This window comes from Scomber japonicus, chromosome 3 (assembly GCF_027409825.1).
Source record: "Scomber japonicus isolate fScoJap1 chromosome 3, fScoJap1.pri, whole genome shotgun sequence".
NCBI classification, from domain to species: domain Eukaryota; kingdom Metazoa; phylum Chordata; class Actinopteri; order Scombriformes; family Scombridae; genus Scomber; species Scomber japonicus.
Genome location: NC_070580.1, coordinates 17,663,712 through 17,685,199, shown reverse-complemented (window position 1 = coordinate 17,685,199; position 21,488 = coordinate 17,663,712). Strand labels below are relative to the sequence as shown.

Sequence of the window (21,488 nt, the reverse complement as noted above, 5' to 3'; positions counted from 1 at the left end):
GACCGGACCTATCCTTTAAATTAAAAAAAATGCTGCTTCAAAATAGATATTCAAAATATTTTTATTTTTTGAGTAGAAAATTTACATATTTTATATATTGTCATGAAAAGAGGTCTCAAAACATAAATGCCCAAACTCATAACATATGTATTTGTTCTCAAAGACATAGTTTGTTCATTTCAAAATGTAAACAGAAAAATAGCTTGTAATCTGTTTGTTTCAGTTAGTGTCTTCAACAATCAGTGCTCATTATGTCAGCCAATAAAAGACAAAAGCTGTGGAAAAGGGTTGTTGTTTTTTTTTGGGGGGGGGGTTAATGTGTATCATTGGCTACATTTTTACCATGGCTTTTTGATTGCATTTCCTGTTTCAGGTCCTTCATGAATACAAGTCAGAGTTTGTGAGATTTCAAGTGTTCTTCATGTGGGAACCGCATTGGGCTTCATAAACATCCTGCTGTGCCAGTAGTCTGGATTGTCAAAGGATCTGTCAACAGCTGCAGGTTCCCCGACCCCAACTCCAGCTCGCACTTTTACATAGGGCTCAAACGCAGATGTGTGTGCCTCTGAGCCCCCCGCTGCTCCTTCCACTCGCCTTCGCATATTCTGATACACCACTTCATCTCCAGGCCGCACGGAAGCAAAGCAGTCCATGTCCTCGTACTCATACGCCTCGCCCTCGTCCTTTCCCTGCATCTTCAGCTCCTTCTTGTCTTGAAGAGCCTGTCGTAGCTTTGGTTGTCTGTTTGTGTAATGATAGTTACTGTCCTCTGCCTCCACATACTCATCCTCTTCCTCATGCTCCACCTCCTCTCCCATCCCTGTTTGTGTTGGAGGAGGGGGCGGGGGTGGAGGGTCGTCATGTTCTGTAGGGCTTTCCTCTTTATCACTCACCCTGATGTCCATGTATTCATATTCGACTGCTTGAGATCCCTGCTGCTCTGAATCTGAGCTGTGATTGTTCCTTGTGTGCCCTTCCTTGACTTCCACATATGGTGTAACTTCAACGGACGATAAGGAGGAGGTTTGTTTCTTGTTCATCTTCATCCGGTGGGTGTTATGTTTGGAATGGCGGTTGTGCCTCAGTGAGACAGGTGTTACACACGTCTGCTTGTTCATGTACTCATAATTTTCATCATCTGGGTCATCCAAGAGGCCTGACGAATGAGACTTGCTCATCCTGCCATGAGTGGCTCGAGATGAGGAAAGTAAAGTTTCTGAAATGTAAAAAAAAGTGAGGTAGAGTCAGTTTTTCCGTTTTATCTTCTCCAATGGCTGATGAGGATGTATTCTCAAAATATTGCTATAATATTGCTGTAAAATGTGCCTACATTCAATAACACTAAAACTATTTCAGAGTTCTGGCTTTCTTTTTGCCAATACACATGATATAATATTAGGATGTGCATAAACTAGCTTCTTCTCTTTTTTTTAATAACATCTTACTTAGCATTCTTAGTTTAGCTTTTTTAATTATGTAGGTGATAATAAGCCTTTTCAACATGTTTGTATACTTTCTTCTTCTTTCTGGTTATCACCTCTCTCTGGGCTGTCTCCGGGAAGCACATATCCATTTTGGTCTTCCTCCTCTATCTCTGGGGACGGTGTCTCTGGTGGCCCACAAGACATGCTATCTCTCTGTGACACGTAGGCGCTGTCCTCGCGATGCCGTCTTCGTTTCAGGCTCCCTGCCAGAGAGAAGTCCTCACTCATCTCCAGTTCAACTGCCATACCACATCCCTCCGAGCTCTCAGACATAGTGCGGGCAGAGTTCAGTCGAGAGCGTGACTGCCACATGGTCTAAGAGAATATGAACAGCACTATGTTAGAAAAATGTCCACAGTAGGATTGTCCAAGATAATAATATTGATGTAGATATCTTAATCTAATCAGTCATCAAAATAAACCAAATTATTTTAGCTACCTGTCCTGGGTTGTCAAAACCTGGCGTCATAGGCAGGTATTCAGCCCCGCTAGGTGCATTCAGGACCACCTTAACAAGTAAAGACAGAAGTGAGATTTTTAGATACAAGACAGAAAATGACTTGCTCTCTGAATGACTAAACCATCCACAAAGTTGACAGTTAGTGGTGTCCCCTACTCTGTGAGTGTCCAGCCTGGAGAGGCGACTGAGGCTCCTGGGCTGAGTCTGGTAGTGGGGGGCTGGAAGCATGCCATCCAACACCCCTTCCTCCCCCTTGTCGTCCAGTTCATTGTTTAAATCATCCAGGTCATCCAGGTCTGCACTCCGCTGGGCAACTTCATCTGCAGCGTCTTGTTGGCTGCAGTCCTCCTGGTGGATAAAGAATAATTAAATTGCATGTGAGCTTATACTGAAGCTCCAAAATACTATACATATTGAGTGGCTACTGATATAGTATGTGTCTTACTTTTATCACCAGGTAGCGAGGCGGATCTCTGGCCATTCTGGTGAACTCATTGGCGAGCTCTTTGAATGTTGGGCGGACATTCTCGTCAATCATCCAACCTGGAAATGAAGGACAAGAGTTACAGTTTGCTACTCATTTCTATGCTGTTCTAATACAAAATATTGTGCTACATGTTTATTACTGCTGCTGTTTTGTAGGGCAGAATAAGAAGATACTTACACTTGACCATAACCATGTAAACATCAATGGTGCAAATTTGAGGCTGGGACAAACGCTCCCCCTTTTCCAGCAGATCAGGAACTTCCTGTGGACGCATCGTTGTGTATGGCTCGGCCCCATAAGACATCATCTCCCATATTGTCACGCCTACATGAATGTGAAGGATTTAGTGTGGTGTGAAACAGCACTTAAAGCAATGGTTCAGCGTAATTTCGACCTAGCGACCTCGCAAATTAGCGCTAACACTCAATATTACCATAATTGGTAAACTTAAACTCGTAAGGTGGTTTAAATCTCACCATAGCTCCAGACATCGCTCTGGTGTGTGTATCTGCGAAACAAAATGCTCTCCAAGGCCATCCACTTGATTGGTGTCTGAACAGGTAAACAGAAAAGAACGAGTATTTATTTTAAATGTAGGATGAGGCCCTTTTCTTCACTAAAAGTGAAGGCTTCTGTTAATGAACTTTGATCATGTGTCTGAAAATGTGTTGTCTACCATATCTTTTCTTCTAGTCTATACGCACCTTGACCTCATTGTAAAAGTATTTTTTGTCATCAGGGTAAAGCAGGTCTGCAACGCCGTAGTCTGAGATATGGACGGTGTAATTATCCTTCAGGAGCACATTTCTGGCGGCCAGGTTCCTGTGGACCATCCTGTTCTCCTCCAGGTAATACATACCCTGTCAGGAAAAAAACAAAAAAGGATTTAAAGTCTTGACCTGTCAATGAAATACACCAAAATGCATATATGAAAAAAAAAAGATTACACAGACAAAAAACATTAAACCTGTTTGTTTTTTACCTTTGCAATTTGAACACACCAGTTGAGCAGCCTCTGTGGATTGAGCTTGTTCTTGTGGTTCCTGACGTGATCTAGCAGGGAGCCCTGGCTGCTGAGCTGGGTGACAAGTTGCAGACTGGCACCGGGACAAATACCCAGGATCCTGACAACATTAATGTGGTCCAAGCTTCCCATTGTCATCATGTGCTGCAGTGAGATAAAGCAATGCTCAGTGATTATTAAAGGAAAATATCATTGGAAATGAATTTGGAGTATTGAATACTCACTGCCTGTACGTCTGAAGAGTTTACAGTTCTTTGTGGATGAAAGCAACTCAATTCACAGCAGGGACAATGGACTCACTACTCCACTGTTCAGTATGTTCCAAACCATTATTACTTTAGTTTAGTTTAGTTTAGACATATACTATAATACATGTGTGACTCTGGTTTGCCTGAGGAATCCATTGCACTTGCTGTGAATCAAAGTTGACTCCACAAAGAAGAAAGCAACAAATCTTTCAAAGCCACCTTTCAATCATTTAGTGTATTTCACACAGAAAAGATAAAGTCTCATTTAAATAATGTTTTCTCACATCTGTCAGCTCGTGGAAGGTCTGCCGGCCAGTGCGATCATTAATTGTCTTTATGGCAACAGGAAGCTTTACTGTATCACCTTCAGGAATCCAAATGCCCTGAAATACAGAAAGCAGAGAAACACAGAGAGCCTTTATTTTTAAGTAAGCAACACACATGCAAAAGGGGCATTGTAAACGTTACTGTGACAATCAGCTGTACCTTATGGACTGATCCAAACACTCCATTACCCAGCAGTTTGATCTTACGCAGGTCTGTGGGCTTTAGGATCCGAGCATGGACTTTGGGCCCTTTCTCTCCAGGATCCAGAGGCTCAAAACTCTGTTGGCACATGAAGTATATATTAACACAAACCCAACTGAAGAAAACAACATTGTGACACCCAAACTAGACTCTGACTCACCTCCCCACTCTCCATATATCTTCTCATAGCTCGCTTGCGCCGGATGGCAAGACCTCGGCGGTAGAGAACACTCAGCACGAAAATAGAGAAACAAGCAAATAGAAGAGCAATCACTCCCAGTACGATGGCGGTGGTTGCTTGTCTAGTGACACAGAGAAAAAGGGAAATAGAGATGTCACGTTGCTGGCATTTGACAGAGAAGCCAAATGTCAAAGTTATAGGGTTAGGGTTAGTAAGAGGAAAAACTTACCCAGACATGTATCGGGCAGCCCCCACACAGTCCCTGATTCCTGGGCCCAAGCACCTACACAGAAAAGGGGTGAATTAAAAACATAAAAACGTGCATATTTGTACACTCACACAGACCTGTACTCATCACTCACCCTTGGGTACAATTAAGGTGGCACGATTCACAGCGGCCTTGTTTGTTGGCGTATTTAAAGATGACCTCCTCCCCTCCCATCACACCCTCTGGACACAAAGACACGCAGTGCGGACCATCCTGCAGACTGGCACATGCTACACACTGATCTGCCCCCTGGAGAAAAAGAGGGACAGACGAAAGCAAAGCAGACAGAAATGAACAAAGTGAAAGAAATGATTAAAAGTCAGCAGTGATATGGAGTATGCCACTAGGTGGCAGCAACACACCCAAAGTCATTCTGACACAATTGTTGAGCTTGAGAAACTTTATTGTTGTGTTCATATTACTGATATAACTGAAAAGGGAAAAAGCATACTGGGCCTGTGCAGGTCTCCTTCCCCTCCTGGACCTTACACTCAGAGTCACAGGGCATACACTCGCCTGACGCAGTAGCAAACTCCCGCCTCTCCCTGCATTGGGGGCAAAAAGTCATTCTCTTTCAAAATCTTTCAAAAGATTGCAGATAACATTGAAAGACTTGGGGCAGCTACGCCACAGCAAATATTACTCATATAATGCAAACAGGTTGGACATTATTATTCATTGTTATTATTTATTTTATGAACACTCACCCAGTTAAGAACATGCAGTCTGGCACGCAAGTTCCTCCTCTGCTGTATTTCTTGCAGGACACACACTGGTCTGGCCCTGGACCCCAGCAGCCATCAGAGGAGCACAGGGGATCACACACGTGTCCTTCAGCAACTGCACACATACACACAGAACAAAAAGGACTGAGTCATCATCTACACTGTGACACAGACAAGGGAGCTAGTTCAAACTGACCCAACCTCACTCACCACACTGATCTTTCGGTCGGTTCTCTTTGACATCAGTGTGCTTCTGGCGTTTGGGGCGCTGTGGACGGGAGCTGCTGGTTAAGATGGGTGCCCAGTTGACAGTGTTGTAATAGCAGAGCTTCTTGTTTCCTGTGATGTAGACACCACCGTCGTTTATCCGTCGCAGAGAGCGTAACCCCAGTGAGGTCAAAGAAGGGATCTTCATCACCAGCAGGGAGTAGCCCCTGAAATTGGAGATAAGGAATGAATAAATGCTGTGTTAGAAATGAATAGTTGCTAGTATTATGATTGTGTTTAAAATTCAGCAAGACTCCCTGATTTTGCAGCCAAGTTCTGTGTCCATTTTTATCAGAAAGAGCATACAAGAAAACCATGTGAACTCATGAAAGGGTTGAACCCACCACCAAATCAATTACAACGTCCCAGCACCGAATAAGCCCTTAAGGAGAAATACCACCAACCCCTAATAGTAACCAAGAAAAATATGTTGTGAAATGAAAAATCATAAAAGATTGAAGAGCAACAGTCATGTAAAATATGTACTGTACCTTCTTGAGCTCACTCCTCTAAATGTGGTAAAAAGAATTTATACCAAGGGGATACAAAAATACAAGACACAAATCAGATCTTTGTCAAGTGAGTCCCAAATGCAGTTAAAGATACAGAAACATGATAACATCATGACCTCAGTCAGAGGGAAACAAAAACAATCTCAACACAAAGAGAAAAACAACAGCAGCTGTTCACCTGTAAAGTGTTCTGCCTTGTATTGTTTGGAGGTTGGAGAAGACTGACAGGTCGGACATGTTTTCAGGCCACGACTGGATACTGAGGATATCTGAAAAGAAAGACATTGCATTTCAGTGGCTTTAACCAGACTGCAAACACTGTGAAGCGTCTGAAAGTTTAAAAATCAAAACACACATATGCAAACACACACCTGTAATCTCCCGCACAGTGTTGAAGATTTTCAGTTTCTCTGGATCGAGGGCTGGTACGCCATTGTATGCATCACTTTGAACAGAAAAAAAGAGACAAAAACTAAACTAAAAGCACAAAAGGAAATACTTATTAACCTGCTGAAAACAGCAGAAATCTCTGATGATTATAAAAACTAATGACAACTATTATAACCAAAAGTCTCATACCCTTTGATCCCAGTCACCAGGAAGTGAAGACTGCCCTGGATCTTAGTGCAGTTTATAAAACTGTCGATGTTAAGAGCATCAACAGTCTGTCGGTTTGGACTTCCTGTGCCAAGACAAGCTGAGAGGAAAATAAAGGAGGTGGTTAGCAGAGATTAAATGAAGGTACAATTAATTAAACATCAATTAGAGATGAGCAGTGGTTTAACTTAATACACATCATTGCAGGGAAATACTGCTGACCAGAATGGGAGAGTTAGTTAGTTTGCTGTTCAGTTTGTTCAGCTGCATAAAAAATGATGAGATCATTTTTGATATTTGTTTGGTTTTTTGCACCTTTTGGACAGAGGCCTCCACAGGGCTTGCATCTTTTTGTTCCATTTTTCTCCACTTCCATCTTATTAGGAGGACAATTGCTCACGCATGAGCTGCCATCCACCACAAAATTTGCTAATAAAAAACATAGAGAATTGCAGGAATAAGGGACTCAAGCAGTATCAAAACATAAGTAACATGATCACATTAAGAGAGAAAAAGTGCAAAAGGAGCTTCTGGAGAAACTCTGAATGAGCGTCACATTGTTAAACACAATAACTGATTTGATAATATGGGGATGACAACAACTCTATGTCAACTGTAAGTCTGTGTGAATTATTTCTGAGTAATGCAGCCTGTATATGTGGACTTACTGGGACACTGGGCCACACAGATGGAGCCAAACTGGTATTTTGCATTAGGGTTAGGCTCCAGTTTGAATGTGTGCTTGTTGTAGATCAGAGTCTGGGGACACTGAGGCAAGCAAGAGCCTGAGTTGTTGAAGTTCCTGCAAGCCTGCAAAACAAGATAAACAGCCCGATGAGTAAGCATTAAGATTTGTTTTGTGTTTGTGTTTATCTTTCATGGCAGAAATCTTTCCTTGTCACTATAGGTAAAGCACAGGTGTTAGTAATAACATTAACACGTGTCCCAAGCCATGACAGTGATCCTGACATTGAAGCAGCTAAATGGAATCCAGCCATCGTTAGTTTCATTATTTGCACCGGTTTTTCCTACAGTGATGTGTCAGACTGTGTGCTCATTAAAAAAAAGGCCTTGAACTCACAAAGCAGTTTGTATCCAGATTTCCAGTGCAGCCTCCAGCACACTCGTTGTGACAACACTCGCCCGGTGTTCTACCAAAGCATCGGCCGTTACACTGAGGGGCGCATATGGTCTTTGTCACTGAAAGAAAGTTGAGTAGTATGTTCATTTGTCAAAAGATAGATTCAGATTTTTCAAGTCTGTTTTAAACCAACAGTCAGGTACCTAATCCTAACCCTTTTGATGTAAGTGATGGGTAGTTAATATGAGGCTTCAGCAGTCTGAGTTAATCAAATAAAGCAGATATCTTCAACAGTCTTCAAGAGTCTTTTTAGCATCAAATTCTCTTTTTATGTTTCCTTGGAAAGTGTTTCCCTGTTGAGGTGTGATGGAAGTAACAAAAATAGAAACTTGGCACTAAAACGACTCAAACTCTGCAGAATATCCACACAATTTGGCTATTTTGAACAGCTGTAGCTTCATATTAGCTTCAGATAAACTCAAATACATTTTTGCACAGGACTTTGGATTTTGTCCCCCATTACGTACACTGTAAGTGCATTATGAAGGGATCTTCTAATGGCCAGTATGAATAGGAGAAATGATTACAGCAAGAAAAAAAGCAATCTCAATGTTTATTTGGGTATCAAACTATTGTTTTAAGAAAAATTGTGAACCTGTCAGTTAATCCATTTCAATATTGAGCTGATACGAGAAATAAAGAGATGTTAATGTCACTTACAGGTCTGGCATGTGTCATTTCCAGGACCCCAACATGGCTCTCCTTCACATGCTTCGCTACAAGGCTCTGAGATATAATTTTATCATCAGTGGATACATTTTTACATTTTAAAGCAAAGATATGAGATTATTGGTGCTTACATGTGTAATTATAATCACTTTCACTCACTTTCAGGCCCATTGTCCTTTATCATGATAGGTGCTGTTCCATCCTTCACTATGTCAATCCACTTCACCTGCGGGCCGTAGCTCAGGTACTTATTCTGGATGATCTTGACTCCTCCCTCCAGTATCTCTGTGGGCGGCACACATGCATGTAAATGTGAAAGACAATTAGCAAAGCAAGCCCAAACAGGCCCATGACTCATCCCATTGAACTCTGGGATTTTCTGTTTACTACTGCATATACAAACTCAGGATAATGTGCGAGGGCTCATGTTACACTGGCAGTTGAGCATATGAGACATTCCTGGGGCTTCACATCACTTCAGCTACACACATCATTGCTCTCCAACGACCGGTACTCCGAAGGTGTGGCTGCACTGAGTGGGTGTGTGAGCTCCAACAGTTAACCGAGTGTCACCTCCAACCTGTCGCTTATCTGCTCCAGGCAGCCTGGCCACCCAAACTTAAACACACTAATTAATGTGACTGCCTGTGTACCTGTGAGGTTTTTCAGGCCCAGCTCTTGGAGGCCATGCTGCCCATCCTTCTGATAGTTGACCATCACAGCCAAGGCGTACTGATCTTCATACAGTGTGGTGCCTCTGATGACGCGCAGGTTGTCCAGAGGCAGGCGGCTGAACTCGTTGACGGCAAACAGGATGTAACCTGTCACCTCCCTGATAGACTGCAGGGGTGAAAAATACACAAATGATGAGAAGGAGTATTTTTTAGAAGTACAGGTGTTTAGAAAAAAGCTCTGCTGGCTTTTTATTTTTTGCCTCTATTACTATTAGTCATTTTATTTGTTATCAGAGTCACAATCTGCCAGCACAGGTGTGTTTTGCTTGTACTGTTAGTCATCATGACATGTAGTGCAGTGATTAATTCATAAAATCTCTTGGAAGGGGACATAAAAATGAGCTCACTGTACAACAGAGACACTGACATCAGCGAATCTGCTTTGATTGTCAGTAAAGTCTGATTCTGGGATTGCAGACTGAAATCAGTTGACCCATCTCCTTGCCATCTCCTCCACATATACTGTAGTTCAGTGAAAGGAATAATCTGCTCTCTGTGATACCTCTGTGCATTTAACACCTCACCTTCAGGAAGGAGAAGTTTCTGGTGTGGTCCATCATGGTAATCTCAAGGTTGCCCATAACAATCTCACAGTCGGTGTAAATCTCTGTCATCATGGTGTACTGGATATCTGAATTTCCCGTCGTGCTCAGAACATTTTGTGTGCCGAAACAAACTGGAAATGTAAAGAAAACAAGTTCCTGTTAAGATAAGTCTGGTGATATTGTCATTTTCTTTTGGTCAACCATATGTGATTTTATTCTTCTGTGCCACACATCTCTGGTGTTGTACAAAAACTATTAAACACACATAAATGAGCCACATCGTCACACTGAAGGACGTGTTTCTTTATTATGATGAACGTGGGCATTGTAGTTTATTTTGAATCAATTCCATGTACAGTCCTGCTGCCAGTAATACTCAATAGAGCACAAATTGTGTAATCATTTGCAGCTGAAAATAGCCCCCAACAAATACACTGTTTACTCTTGTTTGAGTGAGATTTACTAAAAACTACAATGATCGACTGTTTCATAAAAATGAAACTAGGGGTCCCATATTTGTGAGCTATTTTTAAAGAGTTGTGTGTATGTAGGAACTAGTGGTCTTGTGGCGTAACACTAGAGACAGCATAAGGAAGTAAGAAAATTATACATACATACATATTGTTGGTATTCATGGGATTTTGAAATTGGGAAAAACATTGAATAACACCATCTTTATAATCTAAGTAACACAATTCCACTTGTTATAACAATTTTGCAAATTTTACAGGTTTATGTATTATGTGAATTATCATACTAGTCTCAGCATCTTTGCACAGTGGGAAGAAAGAAGTAAAGTCTGGCAAAAGTTAAATTCACTAATGTTGAATACATTTATGTGATATCACAATTCAAGTAAAATTGATGGATCTTTCTATTAAATCATTAAACAACACAAGCTTTTGTAAAAAGTGTTTTATGCCTCTTACTACAAGCCTCTGTGTTCAATATCAATGGACGTACTGTGAGTGTGAAACAAGCTGAGGATTGTACACAGGGCTTGTCCTTTTTTATGAAACAAATATACAAGGCCTTGTTTATGGTCTGTGGGAGTTCAGCCATTCAGCGTCACTCGAGGGCTGCTTTGCTATTCAAATGTCAGAAAGGACAAAAGCAACAGAGAGAAAATGGAAGAAGGGAGGAAGAGAGAAATTGGACATGACAGTGAAACTGGATGTCATGTAGATATCAATTCTTTGAACAAACATACACACACAAACTTGTGTACGGCAAAAGAATGCCCCATCCCTGTCCATGTATATTTTCCAGGCACTTGTTTTTCATAGAAGGAAATCACCAATGAAGGGAAATCTTAAAGGAAATATCAGACAATAACGATCTTCCAACTTTGTGGCAACCGCACAGTGCATTAAGCAAGGCCCGTAAAAATGGTTTGGTGTGTAAGAACTTCTAGGTCTGACCTGCACAGAAGCCTGATCTGATTCTATTCTACTCTAAACTGCACCTCAAGAGAACAACAGGATCAACAAAGGCATAAAAAGGCTAATGATTATTAACCTCCAAGCACTTACAGCACAGTGTGTGTGTGTATGTGTGTGTGTGTGTGTGTGTGTGTGTGTGTGTGTGTGTGTGTGTGTGTGTGTGTGTGTGTGTGTGTGTGTGTGTGTGTGTGTGTGTGTCCTATGTGTCCATAAAGTTCTGATAAGAGTCACTTTATTGTTATGTTTCTGAGAACATTGGGTTCATAGGAACTGGCTCAGCACCAAGTATTATTAAAGGCTCAGTTCAGTCAAATCACAAAAACACAATTATCCCCAACTGGCAAATGGCCATGCAGAAAGTTTTGTTTTCAATGACATCTCTAGCTCTAAAAGTCCCACTGCCACCGTAATACAGCTGAGGTGAATGGAATTTTGTTTATCTTACTCTAGGCTTTCTTACCAGAAATAACGTCTCACTCAGGGTTGCAAGGTCTGTCTATTATCATGACTAACCAGGTCATTGCTTCTGGGAAGGGAAGGGATTTATTTCTTCAAATGTTATTTTTAATGTGTTGAGCAACTCAAACACAATTCACCTCCATTTTCATTGAAGTGGAGACATCTTAATACTTAAACAGGTCAAACCAAAACTGTCAGCATGGCTACACCACACCACCAACAGGCAATGTACAATACTGATTTTTACACATGAAGATCAGTTTTCTTGGGGAGTGGGGCTAATGATATTATCAGGGTTATCATATTTTTTAACAAATTAAACCAGATACAAAGAAAAAAAAATCTAACTAGTTGCATGATTGTATCAGTAATATAAAATTGTATTCATATGCAACTGCAACTATTTTCTCTATTTCTAGTGAGGGATCATAGCTGTACAACTACAAGGTGGACATGAATGTTCTTCCATTTAACTCCTAATTATAATTGTATAGAATTAAATACATATGATATAATTATAGTAATTAATTATATAATATTAATAATGCTGAAATGAATGCAGCATAACAGAAAGACTGATCCAAAGCTGCAACAATTAGTCAATGAACTGATAGTAAGATCAAGAGTTAATGGTTTTTGGCCCATCTAAGGACTAAATGTTGGGATATTTCGGTCTCTATTGGATCAGTTTTGACACACAATCTATTTCCTGCAAGTCTATCAACTTAATGTAAGTTCAATTCTATGGAAATCACCAGTTCCCTTCAATGAACACAAGGCATGAGCTGGCATGCTGGCATTTACTGCTGTCACAGTGATTTGACATTGAGATTGAGATATGAGATTTAAGCCTCCAGCAACTTTTTCTCAGAAGATGCCACTTAATTGAAATAATGTCAGTTTATGAGCTGCTCAAGGGTGAAGAATCTTATCTAACTCCACCTTAGTTAAGCCCTGAAATCAGCTCAGTGCTATCAGTGAATGGCTGTAAGTGTTGACTCTACACTGTTTGAATTGCCTGTTGGGAAATACTCATAGATACCTGTGCACGGACGTTTCAGAAACTTCCACAAAGCACAGTATGTAGAGAATGCATACAGAACAAGCACAACCCACTCAACGGGAGGGGGTGGGTGACAAACCAGTGTGTACACATATAGTACAGTATGTGAGAAAACGGTATGTCCGCCATACAGACAATGCACAAGCTGCAGCTGTGGAAGCTAAAAATCTCAACAGGCTGAGTGGGTTTTCTCTGTCAAAGGAGGACTTTCAGTGTTGGCAGATGGGTGGTGGAGAAAACAAGGAATGGGGTGGAGGGTTTAGAGTCAACACACTCATGTACACACAGACACATGCATATACACAATGGACCTATTTTAAAAGACTGCAAAACAAGTGTTGTAGTGCATAAAGATGTGAAGCCATGCCTCTGTAACACTTTACTCTGTGTGTGTCTCCTTGCTCTGTACAAGCACTGCAGTATGTCTTCCTTCCTACTTACTCCATCACTGACTATCATGTACAGTACATGAACTCACTGTAAAAAGGTGTCATTGTCCTCGGGACTAAAGTGTAACCTAACACATGACAAAAACATTACACAGCACAAGTGAACGAGGATCAGGTTAGCTGTTATTTTCATTCGGCTGTTACCAAGGTTTCAATACTCATAAAGAAGAGAGGCAGAGAAAGAAAAGAATAGAGGGAGGAGGAGATAAACAAGTTCAATAAAGCAGTTGAGACGATGACTGAAGTAAACAGAAACTTGGCACAGGATGGCAAGAGATTAATGCATACCTCACACAAGTGAGCGCGCACACACATGCACACAAACACAAAGATGGACATCTGAGTGCAAGAACTACTTCATGGTGCGTTCACTGGTTCTCAGCCAGAAAGTTGTGTACAAATGACCTGAAGTAATTTATCTTTTCCCCAAAGTGTGTGCAGGCCAGCTCCCTTAAATGTCTGAGCAAACTAAGGCAGACGCACAGAGTTGCTCAACATCATGTTACATGTTCTGGCAACATATTTGCTTTTTGACGCATCACTGATTTGTTTAAGTGACTCTTGTAAGAGTACAGAAGCTTTTTAAAATGGTTCCACCTACTATTGTTTACCTGAAAGAGATTACATCTAAATTAAATTAAATCACACTTACACTACAGCCCAATTTGTGATATCACATGACATCATCTGAGAAATTAAACTGACATGCATGGCTTATTTTATAATGTACTATTTTATCATGTTGACTATTTTTTAAATAAAAATCATGCCTGCAACAGAAAATGCAACTAAATTGGCCACACATGTGTTGTTTACTGACAATGATTTCCGTGACTCTGGTGCTTATGAATATGCACACACAGTATGTGTGTATGCACATTTTCACTTTCACGTGTTTTCATGTAGAAAAGTGCAGCACAGATTTTAAGTGTTACAGAGGAAAACAGAAGCTAACTTGAATAATCATATATTGAACTTATTGAACTCTATTATGACTGGCCAGGTATCCATAAAAATTGCTGTTGATATGTTCATAAGGTCGGTGCAAAGATCCACTTGTGTCAAAACAACAGCAACCTCTTTTACAACTGCACAACAAAATCCTGTTGACAACTGTGTCTATGTTTGTAATTTTAGTTTTAATATTTTTAATTTTGCAGCACTCAACTAATAGAAGTAACAAACAGGTGCTTCAATGTGAACAACTTCTGTATCGTTTATGAAACATAAAGTCCAGAGTTAGTGCTCCTCCTCATTGGATGAAGGGGTTTGTATTTGTTTTTTGTTGTGCTTGTCTTTGTAGTTTTTGTTCAGATGCCTGAGGATCCGTCACCTGAACATCACTGGCCTCAGATTGATGATCTCATGCTCACATTGTGCTGCTCATCCACAGAGCGGCATTTGATTTACCTGCAGCCAGGTAACCCAATGAGAACGCAGGGTCGGAGTCTCACTGAGATTTAAATCACAACACCTAACTCAGTATTTCCTCAAGTACTGAACCGGAGTAACTTTACTTGTACTGAGTATGTCTATGCTATACTACCCTCTATTTGTACTCCACAACATTTTAAAGTGAAATATTATATTTTTTACTCAAATTTGATTCATAGTTAGCCTCTAGCTGCTTTTAGAGCTGTAACAATTAGTCGATTCATCGATTAGTCTATTGACAGAAAATTAATTTCAATCAAAGTTATGAAACATTCCCTGGCTCCAGCTTCTCAGGTGTGACACTTTGTTGCTTTTCTTTGTCTAAGGTCATAACAAATTGAATATTGTTTTGGACTTTGAGTTTTAGACTGTGATGGACATTTACTACTATTTTCTTTCTAATTTTTAGACCACTTGATTAGATTTTTAGATAGATTTTCCCACTCAATAATAAAAAACTGTGAAAATAAACTTGACCTCACAAGTTTCAACAGAATGCTGCTCACATTTGTAACACATCAATACATTGATCATAACTAGGAGCCATTCTGCTCCCTAACAAGTAGCCCACTCTTTAATAATTTTGTATCGGTACTGACTATATTGAATTTATGTAAACATATCAGAGGTAAGTTTTTCCATTTAAATGAAAGAGCTTTTGGGCTGACTGGTTTTGAACTTGCGGTGAAAGGTTGGGCTGCTCTGTCACAAAACCCTGAAACAGTCAGACAATTGAGACAAACACGTAAAGCACACATAGTCGTGGGAGAGGTGGAGGTGACTCACAGCAAACAAGTTTTACGTGTTCGGAACAGGTTCTGTGTCTGGGGTTTGTGAGGTACAAGGGTTTTTTCCTACATCAAAGCTCCTATTGGAGTAATCAGCTCAAATCCATGTGTTCATATGGATATAACAAAGTAAATGTAAGTGGATATAAATAGGTGATTCTGGTGTGTGTGTGTGTGTGTGTGTGAGAGAGTGTGTGTGTGCGCGCGCGCGCGCGCGTACGTGCGTATGTGTGCGTGTATATGTGTGTGTGTGTGTGTGTGTGTGTGTGTGTGTGTGTGTGTGTGTGTGTGTGTGTGTGTGTGTGTGTGAGCCCACCTCTTTCTGTCTGAGCGCTGCAGAGTTGGAGAGCGCACGGCAGCAGGACGCACAGCACCTGTTGCACCTTCCACATGAGCGCGGTCATCCTTATTCAAATTTTCAGGCTGGTGACGTTTTCAATAAATATTACCATCCTAAAAAGAAGAAGAAATTCGTCCTTTTCACGTCCAAAACCGTCCTTAGTCGTTTCAATCCGAGAGAGTCCATTTAGACCTGAAAACTGAACATAACCAGATTGACTTTTCGTATTCCTTCTCTTTCCTTTAACACCCAAATGAAGGAGTAAATCCGCTCTGATGTGAAAACCTGTTTGTGTTTTCTCAGTTTGACATTAAACTGAGCCTGTCGCTCCGGTCAGTGTGTGAGGAATCACTACAGCTCAGTGATTGGAGCTCAGCGGGGAGCCAATCAGCTGCCGGAGCGTCTTTTTCTTCAGCACTGATTTAACTGCGGGGCCCCGCCTACAGCCATACACCTTACTGCTTCCAACACCTGGAAACCAAATGGAAACCTTTAAAACGCATTGAAACGTGCTTAGATTTAGATAAACAATATTAGACGCATGTCTCTCGGTGACGATGACGACGATGTTTCTCCCATGAAAAATATGGATGCGTTCACGGACACAATTCACAGTGTTTCCAGTGATCACTACCATCATAATCATCATACAAATGTTTTCCCTATACTTGATTTAGATTTTTTTGAATCAATAAATATGTTTGGATATGATAAGAGGGATTCATTTATTAAGTAAAACGTGAATAACCCTTACATGCAAGGCCAACTGGTTATTAATTAATCGTCAAACAGGCAGGAAGTCCACAAACTCAAGATCAATGAATTTGTTTTGTGAAACAGAAATAACATTTCAAAACCCGACAAGACACAAAACCAACAAGAAAAAAACATTTCCAGTTGAACTGAATGATATGCCAGAACAGTAGAAGGTGAATTATTCAAAGGTTTAGTGGCAAATAATTTCAAGTCAAGCTCGGGGGAAATAAAAAATAAATCATAAATTAGTGCTATAATTTAAAATTAATCAAACATCTATTTTAAGATGTACAGAAATGAAAGGGGAATGTTTCCAGAGGCCAGCAAAATAAAAAAAATAGGCTACAAGTTGCTCTGATTGTGTGCAGCTAGTCCCATAACAGCCACTAATCATTCAGTCTATCTAACAGAGCTTTCACATCAGTATTCTCAAAAACCTTCAAACATGGAGATGGACAGAGGATTGTGACATTGTAGTTAGACGTTATGTACCATACTTTGTCTCCTGCTTAAAATATGAACCTATTGTTTTCAGTATTAAATGACTTCATACTTACTGCACAGCAATCTTATTATTTGTCACATATTTCATTAATATTTGACAGGTCACTCTAAATGTTCACATTTTTGTGCTCAGCCACCATGAAAATGCAAATACAGAGTGGACCTGCTTCACTCATGACTCATATTGTATACAATAGTCTTTTATTAAGTTGAATTAATAAAGTTAAATGTTCCACAGCTCAGTACACTTAAGAGTCATTTGCACATTTTGCATAGATTGTTCATTTTGATAATCCCAGCCTAGACTTGTCTCCCCTGTGGTTGCTTCATGTTAAAGTTACTTTATCATTGCAGTCCAAACAAGTGAGTCACTTCCTCTTTCCCTTGATAAACTGAAAAGATGTCTCTTCAACAAAGAGCAGAACACCTTAAAAAGTCACAATCCATCTAATATTGTCTTCTACTAACACTAAAACAACAATAAGAAACAAACAAACAAACACAAGCTGAGAAAACCTCCTGTTCTCTCACTTCATCTCTATATGTGTCACTCTGCTCCCTCCCTTCTGAACTTCAGGAACTTTCTTACATCTAATTTCTAAACAATGGGACTTTGGACTCTCCACTCCTTCATATTGATGGACTGAACTGTAAGATTATTTTATTGCTGCGTGATTTTAGTGCTGTACTCTGCACCATTCTCTCTGTGTACATTGACCTGTAATAGTCAAAAAGAAATGCAGATCTTCCACTTACATTAAATACTCGGATAAAAAAAGAGCCCTTCAATTACTTGCAAAGTGCAGTAAAATGTCTTCCAATTATCAAAAGTTATTGGATTCATTCAGCAGAAAAATTGACCTTTAAAGATATATCATATATTTGACATTAGACTGTTAATGTAGGAGCATATGACTGTTGAAGCTGCTGAAGGTGGAGCTAATGACTTCACATACAGTAAGTAGGTTAGTCAATATGTCCCCAACCTAACCTCTCTCCTGAGGGTCACCAGGTAAATCTGGGCTGTCATGAGAAGAGATGATAAGATTAATAGGTTATGTGACACAAATCTGTAGAAAATGATTGGACCTTTATATTTTTTGTTCAAATTTGAATCAATAATAGTTTTTTTGGGCCTCAAACAGGTAGAGGAACATTAAGAGGGAAATGTCAGAAACATCTGAATCATGACACGGGGCCCCAACTGAGCACTGCTTTTTATATAAAGGGTCACAAGCCACTGATTTAATCTTTAACCCTGCATGTCTTTTAATACACTTATCATGTGTTTAATGTCAAATATGAGTCAGATATAATCTAAATATCAATCAATTAATGAGTAACTAGAGCCACAGTGCAGTGAAAAGGAAAAGATTTTGAAATATACAGTTACATGAAATGAAAGTAAATAACCCCCCATAATCCTTCAACATTGTACTCAAATATAGCACTTCACTATACATGTTTATTCCACCAGTGATTGAAGTGTGAGTGTGGTTCAACTATTGTTCAAGTGTTGAATAAGGAGAGACGAAGATAATAGTGCATATCAGAAGGTTTTCATCTTGAACTCAGACTAATATCTGGTTTGACTAGAAAATGTCATATCTTGTCATCATGTTAGTTTGTCACTTAAGCTTCATGCACATGTTTACCTGTAATAGTGGGCAAGCCAGCTGTGGTGGAAACTGGCTCAGCCTGCAGCTCCAGTCTGTCACATTTTGTAAGACACAAACACACACACACACACACACAGACACACAAAAACAACTCTCCTCTGTTTCTATATCTGGAAAAGTCTAATTAGAGAGACAGATTGTGCAACAGACAGAAAGCTGTCTCCAGTTCAGCACAGAGTCATCGTCGTCCTCTCTCGAAAGAGTCACCTGAAAGGTAAGAGAGGTGTTCAAAACAAATAGTTAATATTTCACTACTACCAGGAAGTTATTTTCAAAAAGTCTTTCTTTCCTGTCGTCTCTCACAGGAACAATTTGTTGCACAGAACACGTTCAGGGAAACTCAACTGAAAAATACAACAGAGCATAACTGACCTGCTTGCAACTGGCTCAAAACACAACTGCAACAAAACAGAAATTGATATAAAGTGTATGAAAAGAACAACATAAACTGCCTTCTCACTAAAACTCTGTATATTCACAGTTCATTGTGCACCTGCTTACAGGCTGTTGTCAAAGCTGTAATATTTACATTCAAAAACCTAACGTAACACAAGATTGCTGTAAATTAGCAAATAATCTAAAAAGAAACAGAAAAATAAAAAATACACAAAGTCCAAACTGAGACATATGACACCAAGTGCCTCGTTTCATTCCTTGATTATTGCAATGAAAGACTTGTGGACAAATAAGGATTTCCCCCCATGTTTAGAAAGTGTAGCTAGTAAATTTAATTCATTTTTAAATTGTATTTATTATTTAATATATTTCTTGATGTTTCTCTACCCAAAAATGATCAAATTTAAGCACAATAACTCAAATAATATTACCCTTTCTCTTTGAAAAACCCAATATGTAAATTTAAATGATAAAATGTAAACTGTACTTCTGGTCCAGATGACATGACCTCTGTGTCTTCCTCAGCAGCCTTGCACAAACAACGTTTTACACTTTGAATGACATGGATTCAACACTGAGCTGCTACTGTTGCTAAATACTGCCCTCTTCTGGTTGAAGTTTATGACTGCAGGACCCCCTGTGCTGCATGTCAGTCATCCATCACTTAAACATGAATATAGAATACGAATATTTGCAAATATGTAAATATAAATTCCATTAGTAACATCACTCACAGCTGACGAGACAGGTCATACAGAAAATGGGTTTATTTGTAATACAGCAGGATTTTGTTTTCTTACATCACATACAGATGTCTCCGTGCATTCAGCATTGAAACATGGTCATCACTGTTTTCAGATCTACTTGTGTAACTATAACGGTACAGAATGAATCATCAGAACTATTTTTTTTGTTTGTTTCTGCACTGATTATCATTGTTTCACAGACACAGTCTACATCAACGTTTTTACACCCCCCTCCCCCCAATAAACCAAATAAATTTATCACCAAATATGTATCAAGTATACTGGCAAAACAAAAGATACTAATGGACAAAACTTTTGCCTGATCATCTTGAACTGTGGTGCATAAACCTGCATTTTGAGGGCAAAGAGAAATAAATCTGTAAATAATTCTTCTATAGATAAATATATGTCACTCAAAATCAGAAGCAAACGAGCTGAGAGTAAATCACATCACTGAATATAAGGCCACAAAACCCAACTGATCAAACTCATGGTTTAATTATACAATAGATGCTGAATATGAAGAATACACTGATAAGTAGATGGAGTGGATAAACACACGGTTGTATTGTTACTAGTGTTGTACTATGTGAGTAATAGTACCAATGTATGGCACAAAGAAAGAGTTTCATTGACAATAGTCTGTGGGCTCTGCTGGTATCGTGGCGATGTGGTAACTACTCTGCTGTTCAGAGGTGAGTTGTGGATGCGCTGATGAACCTTTGCTAATTACAACACCGACATAATTGATCTGCTTACCCTGCTTTCATTCAAACACTCCACTGATTGTGTGTGTCAAATAAATATAATTACAGTCATTTGTAGATTCATCAACAATATTCACATTCAAAAACACAAAGTTATCAGGCTGGAACAACATAATCATCCCCTGATATGCAAGTAGAGACAAAAAATAACACACGAGAGCAACCTGATACAGTTTGAGAACTCATACAAGGACACACAAGAAGGCAGACGAGCAGCAGCTGTATGGATCCCGTGTGTGTGTGTGTGTGTGTGTGTGTGTGTGTGTGTGTGTTGTGTTTAATCTATATGCAGCTTTAACATCAAAGACCATGTAGCACAAAGCTGATTATATTGTACTGTAATTAGAACATGAAGTTGGTGGTTTGGTTAAGTTTCTGCATCCTACAGTTCAAAGCACCAGAGCACGATCAGGGCAGTTAGTGTAAAATCGACAAACAGCATCCATGCAGCTCAAAGGATGGAGAAGAATGCAAGAACAGTCAGCGAGATCTACCAGGATGCATGCAGTTCAGGCGGTTAAGTATATGAGTTGTGCTCTTTAAAATATTTTAAAAAGGGCCGGCTCCGGCACTTCAGGGTGCCGTGGGAGGAGTAGAAACACACAACAGATATCAAAAGATTTCCTAAATGCAGCAACAAGAGGATGTGCAATGGGGCTAAATTCCAGTCCTAGAGTAATTGATTAATACTGTCTCGGCCCCTCGCACAAACACATACGGCATGCTCTCACACACGTATACACACTTTATCTGAGTGTCAAATTGCGTCAGCATTGCTCACAAATTAAAAAAGGG

At 39.8% G+C, this 21,488-nt stretch overlaps 1 protein-coding gene across 1 annotated transcript; it reads right to left on the bottom strand.

The window, feature by feature from the left end:
* Positions 1-340: 340 nt before the first annotated feature.
* Positions 341-21,416, bottom strand: erbb3a (erb-b2 receptor tyrosine kinase 3a). Its single transcript, XM_053315503.1, has 31 exons — positions 21,412-21,416; positions 15,822-15,910; positions 13,881-13,883; positions 9,850-10,001; positions 9,245-9,431; positions 8,751-8,876; positions 8,583-8,648; positions 7,863-7,981; positions 7,450-7,591; positions 7,097-7,210; positions 6,764-6,881; positions 6,556-6,629; positions 6,363-6,453; positions 6,164-6,181; positions 5,616-5,839; positions 5,388-5,520; positions 5,132-5,225; positions 4,775-4,929; positions 4,642-4,695; positions 4,392-4,533; positions 4,190-4,309; positions 3,988-4,086; positions 3,414-3,599; positions 3,136-3,291; positions 2,908-2,983; positions 2,609-2,755; positions 2,390-2,487; positions 2,101-2,292; positions 1,921-1,992; positions 1,538-1,799; positions 341-1,216 (listed from the first exon to the last, which is right to left on the bottom strand). Exons 1-31 carry the CDS (start codon positions 21,414-21,416, stop codon positions 420-422), a joined length of 4,311 nt encoding a protein of 1,436 aa, XP_053171478.1. The 3' UTR covers positions 341-419.
* Positions 21,417-21,488: the final 72 nt, after the last annotated feature.

What these genes read in the sequence shown, in the direction of transcription:
- erbb3a (XM_053315503.1), bottom strand. An exon ending in GATATATGGAGAGTGGGGAG is followed by an intron (nt 4,310 to 4,391) that starts GTGAGTCAGAGT and finishes ATGTGCCAACAG; the next exon opens with AGTTTTGAGCCTCTGGATCC. An exon ending in GGTGTGTTCAAATTGCAAAG is followed by an intron (nt 3,292 to 3,413) that starts GTAAAAAACAAA and finishes TTTTCCTGACAG; the next exon opens with GGTATGTATTACCTGGAGGA.